The sequence below is a fragment of the Oncorhynchus kisutch genome, linkage group LG10 (genome assembly GCF_002021735.2).
Source record: "Oncorhynchus kisutch isolate 150728-3 linkage group LG10, Okis_V2, whole genome shotgun sequence".
Lineage (NCBI taxonomy): Eukaryota > Metazoa > Chordata > Actinopteri > Salmoniformes > Salmonidae > Oncorhynchus > Oncorhynchus kisutch.
In genome coordinates, this window is record NC_034183.2 from 68,895,113 (window position 1) to 68,916,532 (window position 21,420).

Here is a 21,420-nt window from a genome sequence, read left to right on the forward strand (position 1 = left end):
CTCACCCTGCAATATGGCGTTGTGGGAAGGAAACATGGGCGGTATGTCCACTGCCGTGTGGTCCGGTATCCGGGTGCTACTTCCGTATGCAGGAACCAGGCTTCCATCTAGGCCCAGGTGGGAGCTGCTGTTGGTCAGGTGAGTGTTGAGGCCTGCAGGGCCGAAGCCTGGGCCTGGAGTATTGTGGTTGGCTGGGCTTGGGAGACCCGAGGCTGGGCAGGGCTGCTGGGTGGAGCCTGGGGGTAGCTGGGGCTGGCTGGTGGCCAATTTACTGTTCATGACATTGTCCATGTCCTCACTGTACTGGCTGTCCTGTCTACAGAGGCTCTTCTGGATGGGCCGTGTGGTGGACAGGTTGGGACCATCCCTATAGAGGGAAAGACAAGGAAAGAAAGGAAGAGAGGGAGAAACGAGAGAGATTGATGGAAGAGAAGGAGTAGGGAAATGTCAGAAAGGTTCTGAGAACTACTGTATAAGGACACTGGTTGACAGAGGAAAGTGTGAGTGCGTATATATGTGTGTGTGTCTGTGTGTGTCAGGGTCTCCCTCACTTCCTGCGGTGTTGCCGCGTCCTCTTCCCCTCACCATCACACCCTGACTGAGTGCCATGGCGATGCCGTCTCTGCCTCCTCTCACCTCCATCACCCCCTTCTTGCTCCCCCTCGCCTTCTCCTTCTGTCCCCCTGCTCTTGTGTCGCCTTTCCCCTCCTCCTCCTCCTCCTCCACCACCTCCACCTCCCCTCTCTTCGTCCTCTGGGGGCATGCGGTGCTGGCGGGGTTTCCTGTGCTCCGATGAGCCCACCTGGCCCCGTGGGTGGTGGTGCCTTCTCTGGGGCCTCTCCTCTCCACTCTGTCCCAGCATCGTTGCATCTAGGCGGGTATGGGAGGAGTGGTGGTGTTGGAGCTCCTGGTGCTCCTTGCTCTCCTTACGGCTCCTGCGGCTCTCCGTAGAGTCTGCCCGCTCGTAAGGCCTTCCAGGGCCTGAACCAGACCCTGAGCCCCCACCTCCTCCTCCCCCACCTCCTCTCTCGTGGACGTGTGTCTGCTTGCGGACCAGCTCGTCAGCGTGCTGCTGGCTGAGGCGGGAGTCAGGCTCTTTGGTGGTCTTGTTGGTGTTGTTGTTGCGGTTCTCCTGGGGGTCCACCACTAGAGGGCGGTCTGTATGAGTCTTCATGTCAGGACGGATGTGGCGGGAGTAGTTCACCTGGAAGAAAGGAGAGGGGGGAGGGAGGGAAAGGTTGGGTTGGGAGAGTTGTAAGCAGGGGACGGACGAAGAAGGCCAGGCGGAATCAAGGAGAGGCATAATATCGTTAGCATCCCAGAGGTCATATAACCACCTATAAAGCTCAAAAACTTGATTCAATTATTGGTAAATTGACAAAGGCACCAACCAGTATGTTACATTTGGCACCCGGTAATTACCAGGTAGTTATCAATTATGATGAACTATATGAGGTAAGTACCCGAAAGTATCAAGCAGCTTAACCCAGACCAATAAAAAGTGTTCTGTGTTCCATCGCTCTCTCCACCCTTCTCCATTTGGTTTGTTGTCTCTTACTGTCTCCCTTCCTCCTTACCCACCTCCCTTCTTTACCCCCCTCTCTGGGGTGGCAGGTAGCCTAGAAGTTAGAGCTTGGGACAGTAACCGAAAGGTTGCTTGTTTGAATCCCTGAGCCGGCAGGGTGGAAACATCTGCTGTTCTGCCCTTGAGCAAGGCAGTTAAACCCACAACAACTGCTCCCCTGGCACCAATGATGTGGATGACGATTAAAGCAGCCCCCTCACCTCTCTGATTCAGCTTAAATGCGGTAGACACATTTTGATTGAATGCATTCAACCGTGCAACTGACTAGGTATTCTCTTTCCATCCCTCCACTCTCCTTCCCTTCCTTCCAGCCTTCCCACCCCCCTCTCTCCTTCCCTTCCTTCCAGCCTCCCCCCTCTCTCCTTCCCTTCCTTCCAGCCTCCCCTCCCTCTCTCCTTCCCTTCCTTCCAGCCTCCCCCCTCCCTCTCTCCTTCCCTTCCTTCCAGCCTCCCCCTCCCTCCCTCTCTCCTTCCCTCCTTCCAGCCTCCCCCTCCCTCCTCTCTCCTTCCCTTCCTTCCAGCCTTCCCCCCCTCCCTCTCTCCTTCCCTTCCTTCCAGCCTTCCCCCCCTCCCTCTCTCCTTCCCTTCCTTCCAGCCTTCCCCTCCCTCCCTCTCTCCTTCCCTTCCTTCCTTCCAGCCTCCCCCTCCCCCCTCTCTCCTTCCCTTCCTTCCTTCCAGCCTCCCCCCTCCCTCTCTCCTTCCCTTCCTTCCAGCCTCCCCCCTCCCTCCTCTCTCCTTCCCTTCCTTCCAGCCTTCCCCACCTCCCTCTCTCCTTCCCTTCCTTCCAGCCTCCCCCCTCCCTCTCTCCTTCCCTTCCTTCCAGCCTTCCCCCCCCTCTCTCCTTCCCTTCCCTCTCTCCTTCCCTTCCTTCCAGCCTCCCCCCTCCCTCCCTCTCTCCTTCCCTTCCTTCCAGCCTTCCCCCCCCCTCTCTCCTTCCCTTCCTTCCAGCCTTCCCCCTCCCTCCCTCTCTCCTTCCCTTCCTTCCAGCCTCCCACTCCCTTTCTCCTTCCCTTCCTTCCAGCCTCCCCCTCCCTTTCTCCTTCCCTTCCTTCCAGCCTCCCCCTCCCTCCTCTCTCCTTCCAGCCTTTCCCCCTCCCTCCCTCTCTCCTTGCCTTCCAGCGGTCCTCTGGGTCCAGTTCGTTGTAGAGGGCCTCTCTGCTGGTCATTAGAGTCTGTTTCCTCAGCTCCTTGGTCCTCTGTTCCCACACGGACTTATTACCACCCTTATTGTTCTTCTGCTGCTCCTTACTACAGGGACGGAGAGAGGGGAAAGGATGAGAGGAGGGACAGAGAGAGGGGGACCGAGAGAGAGGTAGAGGATAGAAGAGATGAGAGATGAGAGAAGAGAGCAGGCGAGAGAAAGAAGAGGGAGGCGAGATGGAGGAAAGGTGAGACAGATGGACAGATAGTTGGATGAAGGGGGAGAAGAGCGATGAGAAAAGAGAGGTTAAGAAATAGAGACAGAAAGCATGATGGAGAGCAGAGGAGAAGGAGGGGAGGCATAGAGGGAGAGAAAAGAGAGGATGGGTGGGAAGGTTAAGAGAGTGTCAAATATCAGGTTAAGCAGTGGTATCTGAGTCAATTTACAAATATACAAACACACAGACATACAGAAACCTACATACACAGGTATACAGAAACCTACATACACAGGTATACAGAAATATAAACACAAGCAAATACACAAACACACACTATAGAGCTCACACACACACATGTAAAGGGTCACCTTGCTGGACCTACAGGGCAGAAACACAGAGCTACTGAAGGAGTATGGTCGACCACAGTTTCCCAAAGCAGTGGGCAGACCAGCCCCACTTTGGGAAACCACACAGAGAGAGGCACAATATGAAGAATGATATTGAGTCAAGGTTAGAATATTACACAGTCGACCAGGAAACCAAACCCAAAAGGACCCAACGAAGGAACCAAAATGGAATCATCAACAAAAAGACCGAAAATGGAAGTTCTGTGAAAAAATGGCAAACCTCAGATAACACTCTATTCTCCATATTTTGCACTACTCTTATGAAAGGCTCAGGTCAACAGTAGTGCACTATATGGGGAATAGGGTGCCATTTGAGATGTTGCCAACGAAAGAACCAAAATGGCACCCCGGCCCCACTAACTCCCTTTCCCAGGGACCACAGTCAACCACAGTAAAGCCACAGCCATACTGCGGGGAGCAGCCAACAGAAAATATACTCAGAATAAGCCAACTCAAAAACCAACAAAAAAGCAAAGGAGTAAAAAAATCATAATTAGGGGGAGATAATTAAAACAGGATGGTCTAAAGGAGGAGAGGAAAGGAAAAGCGGGCGAAAAGAAACAGAAGGAGTATAAATGAGTAAATACCAGTCCAGAAAGGGGTCGGAAGCGTTGTGACCTGTGCTGTTTACTTTCTCACTGAGGAGGGAAACAGTCGGTGAGTGACATGACACAGAGAACACACGCGTGCCCAATTCACACTATATGACCAACCAGAACCTAGCCAAGCAGAGCTGTACTGGGCTGACCTGGCTACGCATCCACCAGAGTGGCTGGAACCATGCTGGAAAGAACCATGTGAAAAAAAGATATATGAGCCAGTACAGTACATTTAGGGTCGGCCCTATAGTGTGAATGAGGCAACACACTCCTCAAACCTCACCAACACACACACACACACACACACACACACACACACAACTTTACACTAACACCTACACACACCATTTCAACTCACACTGCTCAGACAACCATCTTGCAATGTCTCTATTCATCTATCTCTCCATTTCTATTCTGTTCTCCTTTCTTTCTCTTTTTCTCTTCCTCTCTTTCTCTCTCCATTTTCACCTTTCTTTCTCTTTTTCTCTTCCTCTCTTTCTCTCTCCATTTTCACCTTTCTTTCTCTTGCACAAACTTTATTTATCCCTCTAGACTTTTCTCATACTATTTCTCTATCTCAGGATCCACATCTCTCTTCCACTACACAGGCGTCCATATCTCTCGAGCTCACATTTTGTTTCTGTTGCACAAATTCTATTGCACTGTCTTCAGGGTATCTACACATCTCTCCATTCATTCTACCAAACACAGACTGCCCTTCAAACGAAGGCAGTTTCTATCTACAACAAGGCAGAGAGACAATCATAGCCACATGTTCTCTTACAGCGGATATCTCAAGTCACAAACCGTTACCCAGGTCTTCTTGTTGTCATGACATGTTTACAACATGTGTTATGTCATCATTATAATAGTGTTATGTCTTCATTATAATAGTGTTATGTCTTCATTATAATAGTATTATGTCTTCATTATAATAGTGTTATGTCATCATTATAATAGTGTTATGTCATCATTATAATAGTGTTATGTCATCATTATAATAGTGTTATGTCTTCATTATAATAGCGTTATGTCTTCATTATAATAGTGTTATGTAATCATTATAAATGGTGTTATGTCATCATTATAATAGTGTTATGTCTTCATTATAATAGTGTTATGTCTTCATTATAATAGTGTTATGTCATCATTATAATAGTGTTATGTCATCATTATAATAGTGTTATGTCATCATTATAATAGTGTTATGTAATCATTATAATGGTGTTATGTCATCATTATAATAGTGTTAAGTCATCACTATAATAGTGTTATGTCATCATTATAATAGTGTCATGTCATCACTATAATAGTGTTATGTAATCATTATAATGGTGTTATGTCATCATTATAATAGTGTTATGTCTTCATTATAATAGTGTTATGTCTTCATTATAATAGTGTTATGTCATCATTATAATAGTGTTATGTCATCATTATAATAATGTTATGTAATCATTGTAATGGTGTTATGTCATCATTATAATAGTGTTAAGTCATCACTATAGTAGTGTTATGTCATCATTATAATAGTGTTATGTCATCATTATAATAGTGTTATGTCATCATTATAATAGTGTTATGTCATCATTATAATAGTGTTATGTCTTCATTATAATAGTGTTATGTCATCATTATAATAGCGTTATGTCATCATTATAATAGTGTTATGTCTTCATTATAATAGTGTTATTTCGGCCTTGTGAAGGAGGGGTCAGGTAAAGTGTAACCCATTTAGATCCAGAGAGAAATCTTCTTCCCTGAGTCCCAGACAGAGACTCAGAGTATATCCTAACCTGCTTTAGCAAGTGTGGAGATTCCAGCTTGGAAAATCCCTGCTTGCAAAGCTATTATATCATCCACATATGCGGATGAATGATTTGGATTTATACTGGCATGGTGGGGCAGTGCTAGGAATGACATCACAGTCACCTCATTAGTGGAAACCATTCCTAGTATTGCCCTATCAGTGCATCTTAAGCTGTCTTGCAGAGTAGGAAACATGTACAAGACACAACACCCAACAATAGTCAACACACCACACAAAAGTACACATCAAAAGTGGGCTACGTGTGTGTGTGCATGTGTGTGTGTGTGTGTGCATGTGTTTGTGTGTGTGTGCATGTGTTTGTGTGTGTGTGCATGTGTTTGTGTGTGTGTGCATGTGTGTGTGTGTGTGTGCATGTGTTTGTGTGTGTGTGCATGTGTGTTTGTGTGTGTGTGCATGTGTGTGTGTGTGTGTGTGCATGTGTTTGTGTGTGTGTGCATGTGTGTGTGTGTGTGTGTGCATGTGTTTGTGTGTGTGTGCATGTGTTTGTGTGTGTGTGCATGTGTTTGTGTGTGTGTGCATGTGTGTGTGTGTGTGCATGTGTTTGTGTGTGTGTGCATGTGTTTGTGTGTGTGTGCATGTGTTTGTGTGTGTGTGCATGTGTTTGTGTGTGTGTGCGTGTGTGTGTGTGTATGTGTGTGTGTGTATGTGTGTGTGTGCATGTGTTTGTGTGTGTGTGCATGTGTTTGTGTGTGTGTGCATGTGTGTGTGTGTATGTGTGTGTGTGTATGTGTGTGTGTGTTTGTGTGTGTGTGTATGTAAGTATGTAAGTATTTGCTTGCATACATACGTGTCCATGTTTCAGAGTAGAAACAACAGTTGTAACCTTACTATAATAGTAGTGGAGTTCAACTCTATGTGTGATATTGGAAGTGTCCCTACATCCTCAGGCTCCCCTGCTGTGACATTATAAGGGCTGTGGACCGTACACACTGAACTTCACCATGAGAGAACAGAGAGCTGCAGAGAAAGGATCTAAGACTCACTGCTTCCTACTGGAGGAGGAGATCAAACAATGTGTGTGTGTGTGTTTGTGTGTGTGTGTGTGTGTGTGTGTGCGCGCGCGCGATCAAGTACGCAGGTGTCTTGTGCAGCTGAAAAGTGAACACACTAGGAGAGATGAGGGGGCAAGGATGAGAGAAACAACAGAGAGAGATATGGAAACAGAGAAAGAAAGAGAGATACTTACGCCGCTATGGACAGGTTGGCTGCAGACTGAGGGCTGACTTCGGCCACCTCCTTGGCTTTTTGCAAAACATTTTTCTTGGAAGCGGCTTCCTCTTCCTGCTCGTCCTTCCAAAGAAAGCGAGTGGGAGAGAGAGAGGGGGGAGGAGGGGAGACAGGAAATACATAGGAGAGAGAGAGAGAGGGGGAGGAGGGGAGACGGGAAATACATAGGAGGGAGAGAGGGGGGGGAGGGGAGACGGGAAATAAATAGGAGAGAGAGGGGGAGGAGGGGAGACAGGAAATACATAGGAGGGAGAGAGAGGGGGGGAGGAGGGGAGACGGGAAATACATAGGAGGGAGAGAGGGGGGGGGAGACAGGAAATACATAGGAGGGAGAGAGGGGGGGGGACAGGAAATACATAGGAGGGAGAGGGGGGGGGGGAGACAGGAAATACATAGGAGGGAGAGAGGGGGAGGAGGGGAGATGGGAAATACATAGGAGGGAGAGGGGGGGGAGACAGGAAATACATAGGAGGGAGAGAGAGTGGGGGGGGGGAGACAGGAAATGCATAGGAGGGAGAGAGGGGGGGGGGAGACAGGAAATACATAGGAGGGAGAGAGAGGGGGAGGAGACAGGAAATACATAGGAGGGAGAGAGAGGGGAGGGGAGACAGGAAATGCATAGGAGGGAGAGAGAGTGGGGGGGAGGGGAGACAGGAAATGCATAGGAGGGAGAGAGAGGGGGGGGAGGGGAGACAGGAAATACATAGGAGGGAGAGAGAGGGGGAGGAGGGGAGACAGGAAATACATAGGAGGGAGAGAGAGGGGGGGAGGGGAGACAGGAAATACATAGGAGGGAGAGAGAGGGGGAGGAGGGGAGACAGGAAATACATAGGAGGGAGAGAGAGGGGGAGGAGGGGAGACAGGAAATGCATAGGAGGGAGAGAGGGGGGGGGGGAGACAGGAAATACATAGGAGGGAGAGAGAGGGGGAGGAGAGGAGACAGGAAATACATAGGAGGGAGAGAGAGTGGGGGGGACAGGAAATACATAGGAGGGAGAGAGAGGGGGGGGAGACAGGAAATACATAGGAGGGAGAGAGAGGGGGAGGAGGGGAGACAGGAAATAAATAGGAGGGAGAGAGAGGGGGGGGGAGACAGGAAATACATAGGAGGGAGAGAGAGGGGGAGGAGAGGAGACAGGAAATACATAGGAGGGAGAGAGATGGGGAGGAGGGGAGACAGGAAATACATAGGAGGGAGAGAGAGGGGGGGGAGAGAGGAAATACATAGGAGGGAGAGAGGGGGGGGAGGAGGGGAGACAGGAAATACATAGGAGGGAGAGAGAGGGGGAGGAGGGGAGACAGGAAATACATAGGAGGGAGAGAGAGGGGGAGGAGGGGAGACAGGAAATACATAGGAGGGAGAGAGAGGGGGAGGAGGGGAGACAGGAAATACATAGGAGGGAGAGAGAGGGGGAGGAGGGGAGACAGGAAATACATAGGAGGGAGAGAGAGGGGGGGGGGGAGAGAGGAAATACATAGGAGGGAGAGAGGGGGGGAGGAGGGGAGACAGGAAATACATAGGAGGGAGAAAGAGGGGGAGGAGGGGAGACAGGAAATACATAGGAGGGAGAGAGAGGGGGAGGAGGGGAGACAGGAAATACATAGGAGGGAGAGAGAGGGGGAGGAGGGGAGACAGGAAATACATAGGAGGGAGAGAGAGGGGGAGGAGGGGAGACAGGAAATACATAGGAGGGAGAGAGGGGGGGATAAAAAGCAGAGATAGAGGAGGTTGATACAGATGGTAGACAGAGTGAGAGAAGAGAGCAATGACCTTTATAGATATGGTTATAGATAGGAGAAAGAGGGGCGTTGACAGATACAGATACATGGAGATACAGAAGAAGAGGTGAAGTGAAGAGGGCTGACTCCGGCCCCAAAATCAGGCCATGCGAGAATATAGCGTGATGCAGACCAAGTGGAGATTTTTTTGTATGGCGACAATGAGAGAATTTTGAATTTGGTCAATATAAAATGTAATTACTAATTGGCAAAGTAAGGCTTATTTGATCGAATGTTGATCGAATGATCGAATGCCTGTTGTTAACATTCTTATCTGCCCTCTCATTGGCTAGAATGTTCCCGCCTGTTCCCGCCTTACCCGCCTGCCGTCCGTCTTCACCAACATTTATTCCCATTGTTAGAGCATTCAGTCCAATATCTGTCAATATACAGATGATGTTTAATGGGGAGCTAGAGCTGACAGGGTGAGAGGTCCTTTCCTGAACTGAAGGGTCATTCTATTTGACCCCAGTAGGCGTGGCTCGGTCAGTGTACAAAGTACTGTACAAAGTACTGTACCTTAGTGAGTTCCTGTGCGTTGGCCAGATTGTCCACAGCAATGGCCAAAAACACATTCAGCAGAGTGTCTGAGAGCAAAGGGTTGAAGACAGAAACTACACTGTGTGTGTGTGTGTGTGTGTGTGTGTGTGTGTGTGTGTGTGTGTGTGTGTGTGTGTGTGTGTGTGTGTGTGTGTGTGTGTGTGTGTGTGTGTGTGTGTGTGTGTGGTGTGTGTGTGTGTGTGTGTGTGTGTGTGTGTGTGTAAGGATACAGTTGCCGAAAAGCGTGAGCACAATGAAGAAGACTGAGAAGACCATCCCGTTGTTGACTCCTCCCTGAGATTCTATTCCATCATACATGACCATGTTCCAGTCTTCTCCAGTCAGGATCTGGGGGAGAACACACTCCTAATAAACATGTAGGATCTGGGGGAGAACACACTCCTAATAAACATGTAGGATCTGGGGGAGAACACACTCCTAATAAACATGTAGGATCTGGGGGAGAACACACTCCTAATAAACATGTAGGATCTGGGGGAGAACACACTCCTAATAAACATGTAGGATCTGGGGGAGAACACACTCCTAATAAACATGTAGGATCTGGGGGAGAACACACTCCTAATAAACATGTAGGATCTGGGGGAGAACACACTCCTAATAAACATGTAGGATCTGGGGGAGAACACACTCCTAATAAACATGTAGGATCTGGGGGAGAACACACTCCTAATAAACATGTAGGATCTGGGGGAGAACACACTCCTAATAAACATGTAGGATCTGGGGGAGAACACACTCCTAATAAACATGTAGGATCTGGGGGAGAACACACTCCTAATAAACATGTAGGATCTTCATTTTAGGCACTTTGCTACAGCAGAAAAAAAAACTGCAACAGGAAATGTGAATTATTATGTATATTATAATTACTGGACATTTTTTGTAGGGGTTGATACATTTTTCGTTAGGGCAAATCAAGTCTGACTTTTTAAAGTGGAAATTACAAACTTTAGAAGCCTTTTAATACCTTGAATACACTACAAGTTTGCATTTTCTGCGGAGCGGGACATTTCTCAGGAACAAAATAGTGATAAAATTAAGATCCTGCATCTGTACACACACAGACACTCATACACTCGTACTACTGTACACATACACTCGTATACACACATACAATCTTATACACACACACACACTCTTAAACACACACACTTAAGCACACACACTCTTATACACACTCTTATACACACACACACACTTATAAACATACGCTTTGCACACGTTAGGACTGCTTATCTTGGGACTGCTTACACTCTCACCTTTCCCTGCCTTTACACTCATCTATCCTCTTTCTTTCTCTCCTATCCCCCATTTCCAGTGTGCTACCACTCCCACTCTTCTTCTGCCCTCTTTTCTCATTCCATTATCTCTTTCCTTTCTCTCCCCTCTCCACTCCCCCCTCCCGTCCTTATCCACTCACCTGGAACACAGTCATTATTGCTGCAGGGAAAGTATCAAAGTTGGTTGGGGGAGTGCCAGATTCAAAATTAAACCTAGAGGATAAACAGAGAGAAATTGAGGAAGAGAGAAAGAGAGAGCGAGAAAGAGAGAGTGAGAGAAAGATAGCAAGAGAGAGAGAGAGAGATTAAAGATGACACCAAACAGTCAGATACTGAAGATAAAGAGTGACAGGGGAAGGGGAGGAAGGGGGAGGAAGGGGGAGGAAGGATGAAAGGGGCAAGAAAAGAGGGGAAAAGAAGAGGAGGTACTGACTGTCCTCCGAAGAGTTGCATGCCCAACAGAGCGAAGACGACGATAAAGAGGAAGAGGAGGAAGAGCAGGCTTATAATGGATTTCATGGAGTTGAGCAGAGATACAACCAGGTTCCTCAAAGACGCCCAGTACCTGACAGAGAGAGAGAGAGAGGGGGAGGGGCGGGGGAGAGAAATCACAGCAGCAAGAGTTGTGACCTGTTGCCACAAGAAAAGGGCAACCAGTGAAGAACAAACACCATTGTAAATACAACCCATACATTTTCAATTTTGTACTTTAAAACCTTTTAGGGATAGGGGGCAGCATTTTCACTGGATGAATTGCGTGCCCATAGTGAACTGCCTCCTACTCTGTCCTAGATGCTAATATATGCATATTATTATTACTATTGGATAGAAAACACTCTGAAGTTTCTAAAACTGTTTGAATTATGTCTGTGAGTATAACATAACTCATAGGGCAGGCAAACTTCCAAACAGGAAGTGGAAATTCTGGGGCTGGTTGATTTTCAACTCATCGCCTATTCACATCCAAATAAGATATGGATCTGTTCGCACTTCCTACGCCTTCCACTAGATGTCAACAGTCAGTAGAACGTGGAATGAAGCCTCTAGTGTGATGTGGGACCGGATGGCAGCTATTTGAGTCACTGGTCTGGCAGAATGCCAGTTCCTGGTTACGCGCAGTAGTCATTATATCACCTTGCATTCCATTACTTTGTAGAAAAACGAATGCTCCGGTTGGAACGTTATTGGATATATATGATAATAACATCCTAAAGATTGATTCTCTACTTAGTTTGACCAGTTTATTCGACCTGGAATATAACTTTTTGAAGTTTTCGTCTGAGTTCGCCTGGACCAGCGCCAGCTTTTGGACATGTGAACTAAACGTGCTAGCAAAAGTAGGTAATTGGACACTAGTAATGGACATTATGGAACAAAACAACGATTTATTGTGGAACTAGGATTCCTTGCACTGCATTCTGATGAAAGATCATCAAAGGTAAGGGAATATTTATGATATTTATGAATTTCATATTTCTGTTGACTCCAACATGGCGGAGAAATATATTTACGTCTGAGCGCCGTCTGACTATTGCATGGCATGATTTTTTTGTTTAAATCTGACACAGCGGTTGCATTAAGAACCAGTGTATCTTTAATTATATGTAGAACGTATCTTTCGTTAAAGTTTATGATGAGTATTTCTGTTTGGAGGCATTTCTGAACATGGCGCCAATGTAAACCGAGATTTGTGGATATAAATATGCATATTATCGAACAATTGTGTAACATGATGTCATATGAGTGTCATCTGAAGAAGATTATCAAAGGTTAGTGATTAATTTTATCTCTAATTCTTTGGCTGGGAAAAATGGCTGTGTTTTTTGGGGATTTGGTGGTGATCTACCATAAATATATGTTGCGTTTTCGCTGTAAAACATTTAAAAAATTGGACACAATGGGTAGATTGACAAGATGTTTATCTTTCATTTGCTGTATTGGACTTGTTAATGTGTGAAAGTTAAATATTTCAAAAAAATATTTTTGAATTTCCCGCGCTGCCTTTTCAGCGGAATTCCGTTAGCGGAACCTGTGTCCTAGACAGGTTTGAACTATTTGCACATCGTTACATCACTGTATATTATATGACATTTTAAATGTCTTTATTGTTTTGGAACTTGTGTGAGTGTAATATTTACTTTTCACTTTTTATTTTTTATTTCAATTGCTTTGGCAATGTAAACATATGTTTCTTCCCATGCTAATAAAAACCCTTGAATAGAACTGAGAGAGTTGGGGAGAGAGTGTTGGAGAGAGGAGAGAGAGCTTGTGAGAGAGAGTTTAGAAAAGCCTATAAATGTCTAATTGCCTTTCATGGTCGTTTGTTAATGAGACATGCTGACAAACAGATTGATAAGATATCCGATACAGAGGTTGACTCAAAGTCAGTAGAGACTTACTTGGTGACTTTGAAGATTCTCAGTAACCTTAGAGCTCGTAATACACTGATACCAAAGGATGTCCCAGGCTGGATAAAACCCCACAGCACCTCGAATATGCTGCCACATATTACCTGCCACACACACACACACACACACACACACGATTAGTGATGTTATCCAAAACATGCGGTCAAAAATGATATGTGAGTGTGTGTGTTTACTGTATTGGTGTGTGTGTGTGTCTGTGTGTGTGCGCGTGCGTGCGTGCGTGCGTGTGTGTGTGTGTGCGTGTGTGTGTGTGTGTGTGTGTGTGTGTGTGTGTGTGTGTGTGTGTGTGTGTGTGTGTGTGTGTGTGTGTGTGTGTGTGTGTGTGTGTGTACCCTAGAGTAGACGAGTTCCACTACTCACAATGCAGTCAAAGCAGTTAAAGGAGGAGTGAAAGTAAGGCTGTGACCCCAGTCCATAAATCTTTATACCCATCTCAGACATGAAGATACTCAAGAAGACGAACTCTGCAAAGTCTGGAAGAGGTGAAAAGAGAGAGGGAACAGGGTGAGAGAGAGCGGGAAAGATCAAACATGAATGAGCAAGCAGGAAAATGCAGGAGGATGATATCAAAAGAAAAGGAATAAAGAGGGTCATTGAAAAATCCACTGTAAGAAGCAATCACAGAGGCAGAAAGACTGGCACGATCCCTCCGGAACTTTCATTTACCTCCAACTGCTCTTAAACGCTAGTAAAACCAAATGCATGCTTTTCAACCGTTCGCTACCTGCACCCGCACGCCCGACTAGCATCACCACCCTGGATGGTTCCGACCTAGAATATGTGGACATCTATAAGTACCTAGGTGTCTGGCTAGACTGTAAACTCTTCTTCCAGACTCATATCAAACATCTCCAATCTAAAATCAAATCTAGAGTTGGCTTTCTATTCCGCAACAAAGCCTCCTTCACTCACGCCGCCAAACTTACCCTAGTAAAACTCACTATCCTACCGATCCTCGACTTCAGCGATGTCATCTACAAAATAGCTTCCAATAGCAAACTGGATGCAGTTTATCGCAATGCCATCCGTTTTGTTACTAAAGCACCTTATACCACCCACCACTGCGACCTGTATGCTCTAGTTGGCTGGTCCTCACTACATATTCGTCGCCAGACCCACTGGCTCCAGGTCATCTACAAGTCCATGCTAGGTAAAGCTCCGCCTTATCTCAGTTCACGGGTCACGATGGCAACACCCACCCGTAGCACGCGCTCCAGCAGGTGTATCTCACTGATCATCCCTAAAGCCAACACCTCATTTGGCCGCCTTTCCTTCCAGTTCTCTGCTGCCTGTGACTGGAACAAATTGCAAAAATCGCTGAAGTTGGAGACTTTTATCTCCCTCACCAACTTTAAACATCTGCTATCTGAGCAGCTAACCGATCGCTGCAGCTGTACATAGTCCATTGGTAAATAACCCACCCAATTTACCTACCGAATCCCCATACTGTTTATATTTATTTACTTTTCTGCTCTTTTGCACACCAGTATCTCTACCTGCACATGACCATCTGATCATTTATCACTCCAGTGTTAATCTGCTAAATTGTAATTATTCGCCTACCTCCTCATGCCTTTTGCACACATTGTATATAGACTCTTTTTTTCTTTTTTTCTACTGTGTTATTGACTTGTTTATTGTTTACTCCATGTGTAACTCTGTGTTGTTGTCCGTTCACACTGCTATGTTTTATCTTGGCCAGGTCGCAGTTGTAAATGAGAACTTGTTCTCAACTAGTCTACCTGGTTAAATAAAGGTGAAATAAAAATAATAATAAACCTGTCCCCTATTCCCACTGATTAGTACTTGTATATGTGTGCCCTTTGGTTTCCATTGGACTGTCGATTATTGTTACTATGTCCGTTGGTGAGTGTGAGTACCTGTGCTGTGTGTTTTGCGCTTTTGTACCCTTGTGGATTGCACAGATGATTACGGGTCTCATCCTGTGTGTTAATTATTGTGCGCGTGTGTTATTTATTTGAGGTACTCCTCGCTCTTTTGTTTGGGTTTCTACCCTGTGTTTTTTTTATGTGTTTGTTTGGTCTTCGTCCTCGTGCCTTTACACGGCACGCCATAATTTGGGGCTTAATAAAAAACCTTATTACGCATTCCTGTGTCTATCTCCCGAATCTCCTTTAAGCCAACGTGACAGAATCTCCTTTAAGCCAACGTGACAGAGAGGTAGAGAGAGAAATAAGGAAAAGTATCTAGAATTTCCATCCATCTCTCCCTCCCTCCATACCTCCCCCCTCCCTCCCACCCTCCATACCACCCCCATCCTCCCACCCTCCATACCTCCCTCCCACCCTCCATACCTCCCTCCTTCTCTCCGTTTCTCCCTCCTTCTCTCCGTACCCCCCTCCTTCTCTCCGTACCTCCCTCCCACCCTCCATACCACCCCCCTCCCTCCCACCCTCCATACCTCCCTCCCACCCTCCATACCTCCCTCCTTCCCTCCGTACCTCCCTCCCAGTGTGTCTACTCACAGAGGAAGTCTGAGAGTGGTTCAGGCTGGTCGTAGTGTACTACAGCCACACACATGGTGTTAAGTCCCACCAGACACAGTACACTCCAGTAGAAATACGGGGTCTTCACAATGCGTCGGATGAAGAAACGCATACGACGCTCCCTCTTATGGAAGTTAGAGCCCTCCAGCTTTGAACTCTTCAGACTGGCCCGCGCAAAGGGAGAACCTGGGAGGAGAGGAGAAGAATGGGAAAAGGAGAGGGGGAGAGTGGAGAGGAGAAGAGTGGGAAGAGGAGAGGGGGATAGAGGAGAAGAGTGGGAAGAGGAGAGGAGATGGAGAAGAGTGGGAAGAGGAGAGGGGGATGGAGGAGAGGAGAAGAGTGGGTAGAAGAGAGGGGGAAGGAGGAGAGGATATGAGTGGGAAGAGGACAGGGGGATGGAGGAGAGGAGAAGAATGGGAAGAGGAGAGGAGATGGAGAAGAGTGGGAAAAGGAGAGGGGGATGGAGGAGAGGAGAAGAGTGGGAAGAAGAGAGGGGGAAGGAGGAGAGGATAAGAGTGGGAAGAGGACAGGGGGATGGAGGAGAGGAGAAGAATGGGAAGAGGAGAGGGGATGGAGGAGAGGAGAAGAGTGGGAAAAGGAGAGGGGATGGAGGAGAGGAGAAGAGTGGGAAAAGGAGAGGGGGATGGGGACAAGAGTAGAGAGAAAAAACACATTTGGTTAGCATGTAACATCTTGTGTGAGCGTGTGCGTGTGTGTGGTGTTTCTTACCCACTGCCAGGTCTCCATTCCCATCCTCTGGGTTAAGGAGATCTGTTTTGTTCTTGTGGTTTTTGATGGTGGGTCTCCTGCGGGTGCCTGAACGGGAAAAATAGAACACAGTGACGCACAACTGCTCACTATAGAACACGCAAACAAACACTGGCACAGAAGCAAAGCTACATTTACACTAGTAAAGATGCTACATTTACACTAACAAAGATGCTACATTTACACTAGAAAATATGCTACATTTACAATAGGAAAGATGCTACATTCACACTAGCAAATATGCTACCTTTACACGAGCAAAGATGCTACATTTACACTAGGAAAGATGCAACAATTTACACTAGTAAATATGATACATTTACACTAGCAAAGCTGCAACATTTACAATAGGAAAGATGATACCTATACACTAGTAAATATAATACATTTACACTAGCAAAGCTGCAACATTTACACTAGTAAATATTCTACATTTACTCTAGCAAAAATGCTACATTTACACTAGAAAATATGCTACATGTGTACTAGTAAAGATGATACATTTACACTAACAATAATGCTACATTTACACAATGTTATATTTTCTCATTGTCCGTCTCTATATACATTCTAACATCATATCTATGTCACTACACACACACACTTGGGTAAATACCGTCAAAGGCATCAGGGTCTTCATCATCTGCTAAGATCACTTCTTCTATAGGAAGCAAAAGTGAAGTAAACAATAACATGAGAATGTATATGGCAATATGTAACATATATAACATAAATGTATAACATATATAACATAAATATATAACATATATAACATAAATATATAACATAAATATATAACATATATAACATAAATATATAACATATATAACATAAATATATAACATAAATATATAACATATATAACATAAATATATAACATATATAACATAAATATATAACATATATAACATAAATATATAACATAAATATATAACATAAATGTATAACATATATAACATAAATATATAACATATATAACATAAATATATAACATAAATATATAACATATATAACATAAATATATAACATAAATATATAACATAAATATATAACATATATAACATAAATATATAACATAAATATACAACATAAATATATAACATAAATATATAACATATATAACATAAATATATAACATATATAACATAAATGTATAACATATATAACATAAATATATAACATATATAACATAAATATATAACATAAATATATAACATAAATATATAACATATATAACATAAATATATAACATATATAACATAAATATATAACATAAATATATAACATAAATATATAACATATATAACATAAATATATAACATAAATATATAACATAAATATATAACATAAATATATAACATATATAACATAAATATATAACATAAATATATAACATAAATATATAACATATATAACATAAATATATAACATAAATATATAACATAAATATATAACATATATAACATAAATATATAACATATATAACATAAATATATAACATAAATATATAACATAAATAACATAAATATATAACATAAATATATAACATATATAACATAAATATATAACATATATAACATAAATATATAACATAAATATATAACATAAATATATAACATATATAACATAAATATATGACATAAATATATAACATAAATATATAACATATTTAACATAAATATATAACATAAATATATAACATAAATATATAACATAAATATATAACATATATAACATAAATATATAACATATATAACATAAATATATAACATAAATATATAACATAAATGTATAACATATATAACATAAATATATAAACATATATAACATAAATATATAACATAAATATATAACATATATAACATAAATATATAACATAAATATATAACATAAATATATAACATAAATATAACATAAATATATAACATATATAACATAAATATATAACATAAATATATAACATAAATATATAACATATATAACATAAATATATAACATATATAACATAAATATATAACATAAATATATAACATATATAACATAAATATATAACATAAATATATAAATAATATATACATATATAACATAAATTAACATATATACATAAATATATAACATAATATATAACATATAACATAAATATATAACATAAATATATAACATATATAACATAAATATATACATATTTAACATAAATATATAACATATATAACATAATATATAACATAAATATATAACATAAATATATACATATATACATAAATATATAACATAATATATAACTATTTAACATAAATATGTACCATATATAACATAAATATGTAACATATATAACATTAATACATTACATAAATACATATCATATATACCATCAATATATAACACAAACAACATAAATATGTAACGTACATAACAAAAATATATAACATAAATATATAACATAAATATATAACATATATAACATGATTATGTAACATATATAACATAAATCTATAGCATATATAACATAAATATATAAAATAAATATAGAACATATATAAGATATATTATATCAATATGTAACATATATAACATAAATAACATAAACATATATAACATACATAACATAAATATGTAACATATATATTTCATAAATCTATAACATATATAACATAAATATATAAAATAAATATAGAACATATATAAGATATATAACATAACATAAATATATAACATATATAACATAAATAACATAAATATATATCATAAATAACATAAATATGTAACATAAATATATAACATAAATAACATAAATATGTAACATAAATATGTAACATATATAACATAAATATATAACATAAATATAGAACATATATAAGATATATAACATAACATAAATATATAACATATATAACATAAATAACATAAATATATATCATAAATAACATAAATATATAACATAAATAACATAAATATATAACATATATAACATAAATATATAAAATAAATATAGAACATATATAAGATATGTAACATAAATAACATAAATATGTAACATAAATAACATAAATATGTAACATATATAACATAAATATGTAACATAAATAACATAAATATGTAACATATATAACATAAATGTATAACGTATATAACATAAATATGTAACATAGGGTTCCATGTATGTTTTGTGTGTAGTTCTATATGATGATAATGTACCTGCTTTACAAATCCATTCCAGGTATCCATTGAGCTCTCTCTCTATCTGCTGCTGTCTCCTCAGCTTTAGAAACTCACTCCTGTTCTCCACTCGCTCTCTCTCTTTGGCAAACTCCCTGTGGTAGACACACACACATATCAACACACACATATCAAATGAAACACATATAGATGTATACAATGACATATACACAGACATATTGTATACACACACACACGCACACGAAACACACACACACATGCCCCACACACACATGCACGTGCGCCCACACACACACATGTGTGCACACACACGCACACACTTACCCAGACAGTACACCCAGGACCAGGTTCAACATGAAGAAAGAGCCGATGATGATGAGGGGAATGAAGTACATCCAGTTCCACGCGCTCCCTGAGGCATCATTGCTCTGCAAACACACACACACACACAGATCTTTTGATCTAGTAATTCATCTTTCCCTTGTTTGACTAGAGAGGTTACACTGAGATGTAGATTTTATAAAGCCAAAAATTAGCAGACCATTTTAAACCTTTTGATGAACTGGGACGGGGTCACCACAATACGGGGATGATTAGGACATTGTTTTATACAGTATACTGTCCAGAGTATCTGCCATTTAAACAGTTCAGCTGCACAGAATGTAACGCTCTTCCTCTCTCTTTTTCCCTCACCCTTTCTCTCCCTCTCTCAACCCTCCCCATCTGGCTGTTTTTCCCCCTAAACAGAGTCCATCACAGAATGTAATGCTCTTTCTCCCTCCCTCCCTCCCTCCCTCCCTCCCTCCCTCCCTCCCTCCCTCCCTCCCTCCCTCCCTCCCTCCCTCCCTCCCTCCCTCCCTCCCTCCTGTCTGTGGGCGTGACTGCTGTTGCTGTGTGCTGTACTGAATGTACTGCAGCTTTTTTATCCATTAAACTTTCAGCACTTTCTTCCTCAGCAGCTGCAAGAATAACTCTGACTGAACAGCTATGTTAAATATATAGAGCACACCCACCACCGAGTGAGACTGATGGAGGAGAGAGAAGAGGGAAGCGGTGGGGCAAAGGGAGAGGGGGTGAAGAGGAAGGGAGAAAAACAGGGCGGAGGGGGTGAAGAGGAAGGGAGAAAGGGGGAGGGGTGGAAGAGGAAGGGAGAAAGGGTGGGGGGGGGGGGGGGGTGTAAGAGGAACCGGGAGAAAGGGGAGTGCGCGCGTGGAAGAGGAAGGGAGAAAGGGGAGGGAGTGAAAGAGGAACGCGGAGAAAGCGGGGAATAGGGGTGAAGAGGAAGGGCAGAGAGAAGGGGGGAGGGGGTGAAGAGGAAGGGAGAAAAGGGGGAGAGGGGGGGTGAAGAGGAAGGGGAGAAAGGGGGAGGAGTGAAGAGGAAGAGGAGAAAGTGGGGCGAGGGGGTGAAGAGGAAGGGAGATACAGGGGTGAGGAGGGTGAAGAGCCGACCAGGGAGAAACGCGGGCGCAGGGGGGTGAAGAGGAAAGGAGAAGGGGAGGGGGTGAAGAGGGACGGGAGAAAGGGGGACGGGGGTGAAGCGGAAGGGAGAAGGGGAGGCGCGCTCGCCCACGCGCCACCGCGCCGCCCACGCGCGCGAGGGGGTGCACACGAGGAAGGGAGAAAGGGGAGGGAGTGACAAGAGGAAGGGAGACAGGGGAAGGGAGTGACCAGAGGAAGGGAGACAAGGGGGAGAGGGGTGCAAGAGTGAAGGCGAGGAAGGGCCGGAGGAGGAAGCAGAGAGGGAGCACATGGCCGGGCAGGGGGAAAGAGGAAGGGAGAAAGGCGGGAGGGGGTTGAAGAGGAAGGAGAGAAAAGGGGAGAGGAGTGAAGAGGGAAGGAGAAAGGGGGAGGGGGAAAAGGGAAGGGAGAAAGGGGAGGGGGTGAAGAGGAAGGGAGAAAGGGGAGGG

The 21,420-nt window shown here is 43.0% G+C and overlaps 1 protein-coding gene across 18 annotated transcripts in view; it reads right to left on the bottom strand.

Moving 5' to 3' along the window:
• Positions 1 to 19,935, bottom strand: part of LOC109880125 (voltage-dependent P/Q-type calcium channel subunit alpha-1A) — a 106,731-nt gene extending 86,796 nt beyond the window's left edge. For 17 of the 18 annotated variants that reach the window (XM_031834953.1, XM_031834952.1, XM_031834951.1 and 14 more), the window contains exons 1-16: positions 19,838 to 19,935; positions 19,532 to 19,647; positions 16,953 to 16,997; positions 16,298 to 16,384; positions 15,548 to 15,754; positions 13,422 to 13,534; positions 13,032 to 13,144; positions 11,066 to 11,197; positions 10,773 to 10,845; positions 9,559 to 9,676; positions 9,308 to 9,375; positions 6,969 to 7,063; positions 3,940 to 3,990; positions 2,697 to 2,832; positions 552 to 1,204; positions 6 to 367 (exon numbers count right to left, since the gene is read on the bottom strand). In XM_031834953.1, coding sequence (XP_031690813.1) covers positions 6 to 367; positions 552 to 1,204; positions 2,697 to 2,832; positions 3,940 to 3,990; positions 6,969 to 7,063; positions 9,308 to 9,375; positions 9,559 to 9,676; positions 10,773 to 10,845; positions 11,066 to 11,197; positions 13,032 to 13,144; positions 13,422 to 13,534; positions 15,548 to 15,754; positions 16,298 to 16,384; positions 16,953 to 16,997; positions 19,532 to 19,647; positions 19,838 to 19,908 — 2,440 coding nt within the window. In that variant the 5' untranslated portion in view covers positions 19,909 to 19,935. The remainder of the gene's footprint in view (positions 1 to 5; positions 368 to 551; positions 1,205 to 2,696; positions 2,833 to 3,939; positions 3,991 to 6,968; positions 7,064 to 9,307; positions 9,376 to 9,558; positions 9,677 to 10,772; positions 10,846 to 11,065; positions 11,198 to 13,031; positions 13,145 to 13,421; positions 13,535 to 15,547; positions 15,755 to 16,297; positions 16,385 to 16,952; positions 16,998 to 19,531; positions 19,648 to 19,837) is intronic. The other variant, XM_031834955.1, reaches the window with a different exon arrangement.
• Between the last annotated feature and the right edge of the window lie 1,485 nt (positions 19,936 to 21,420).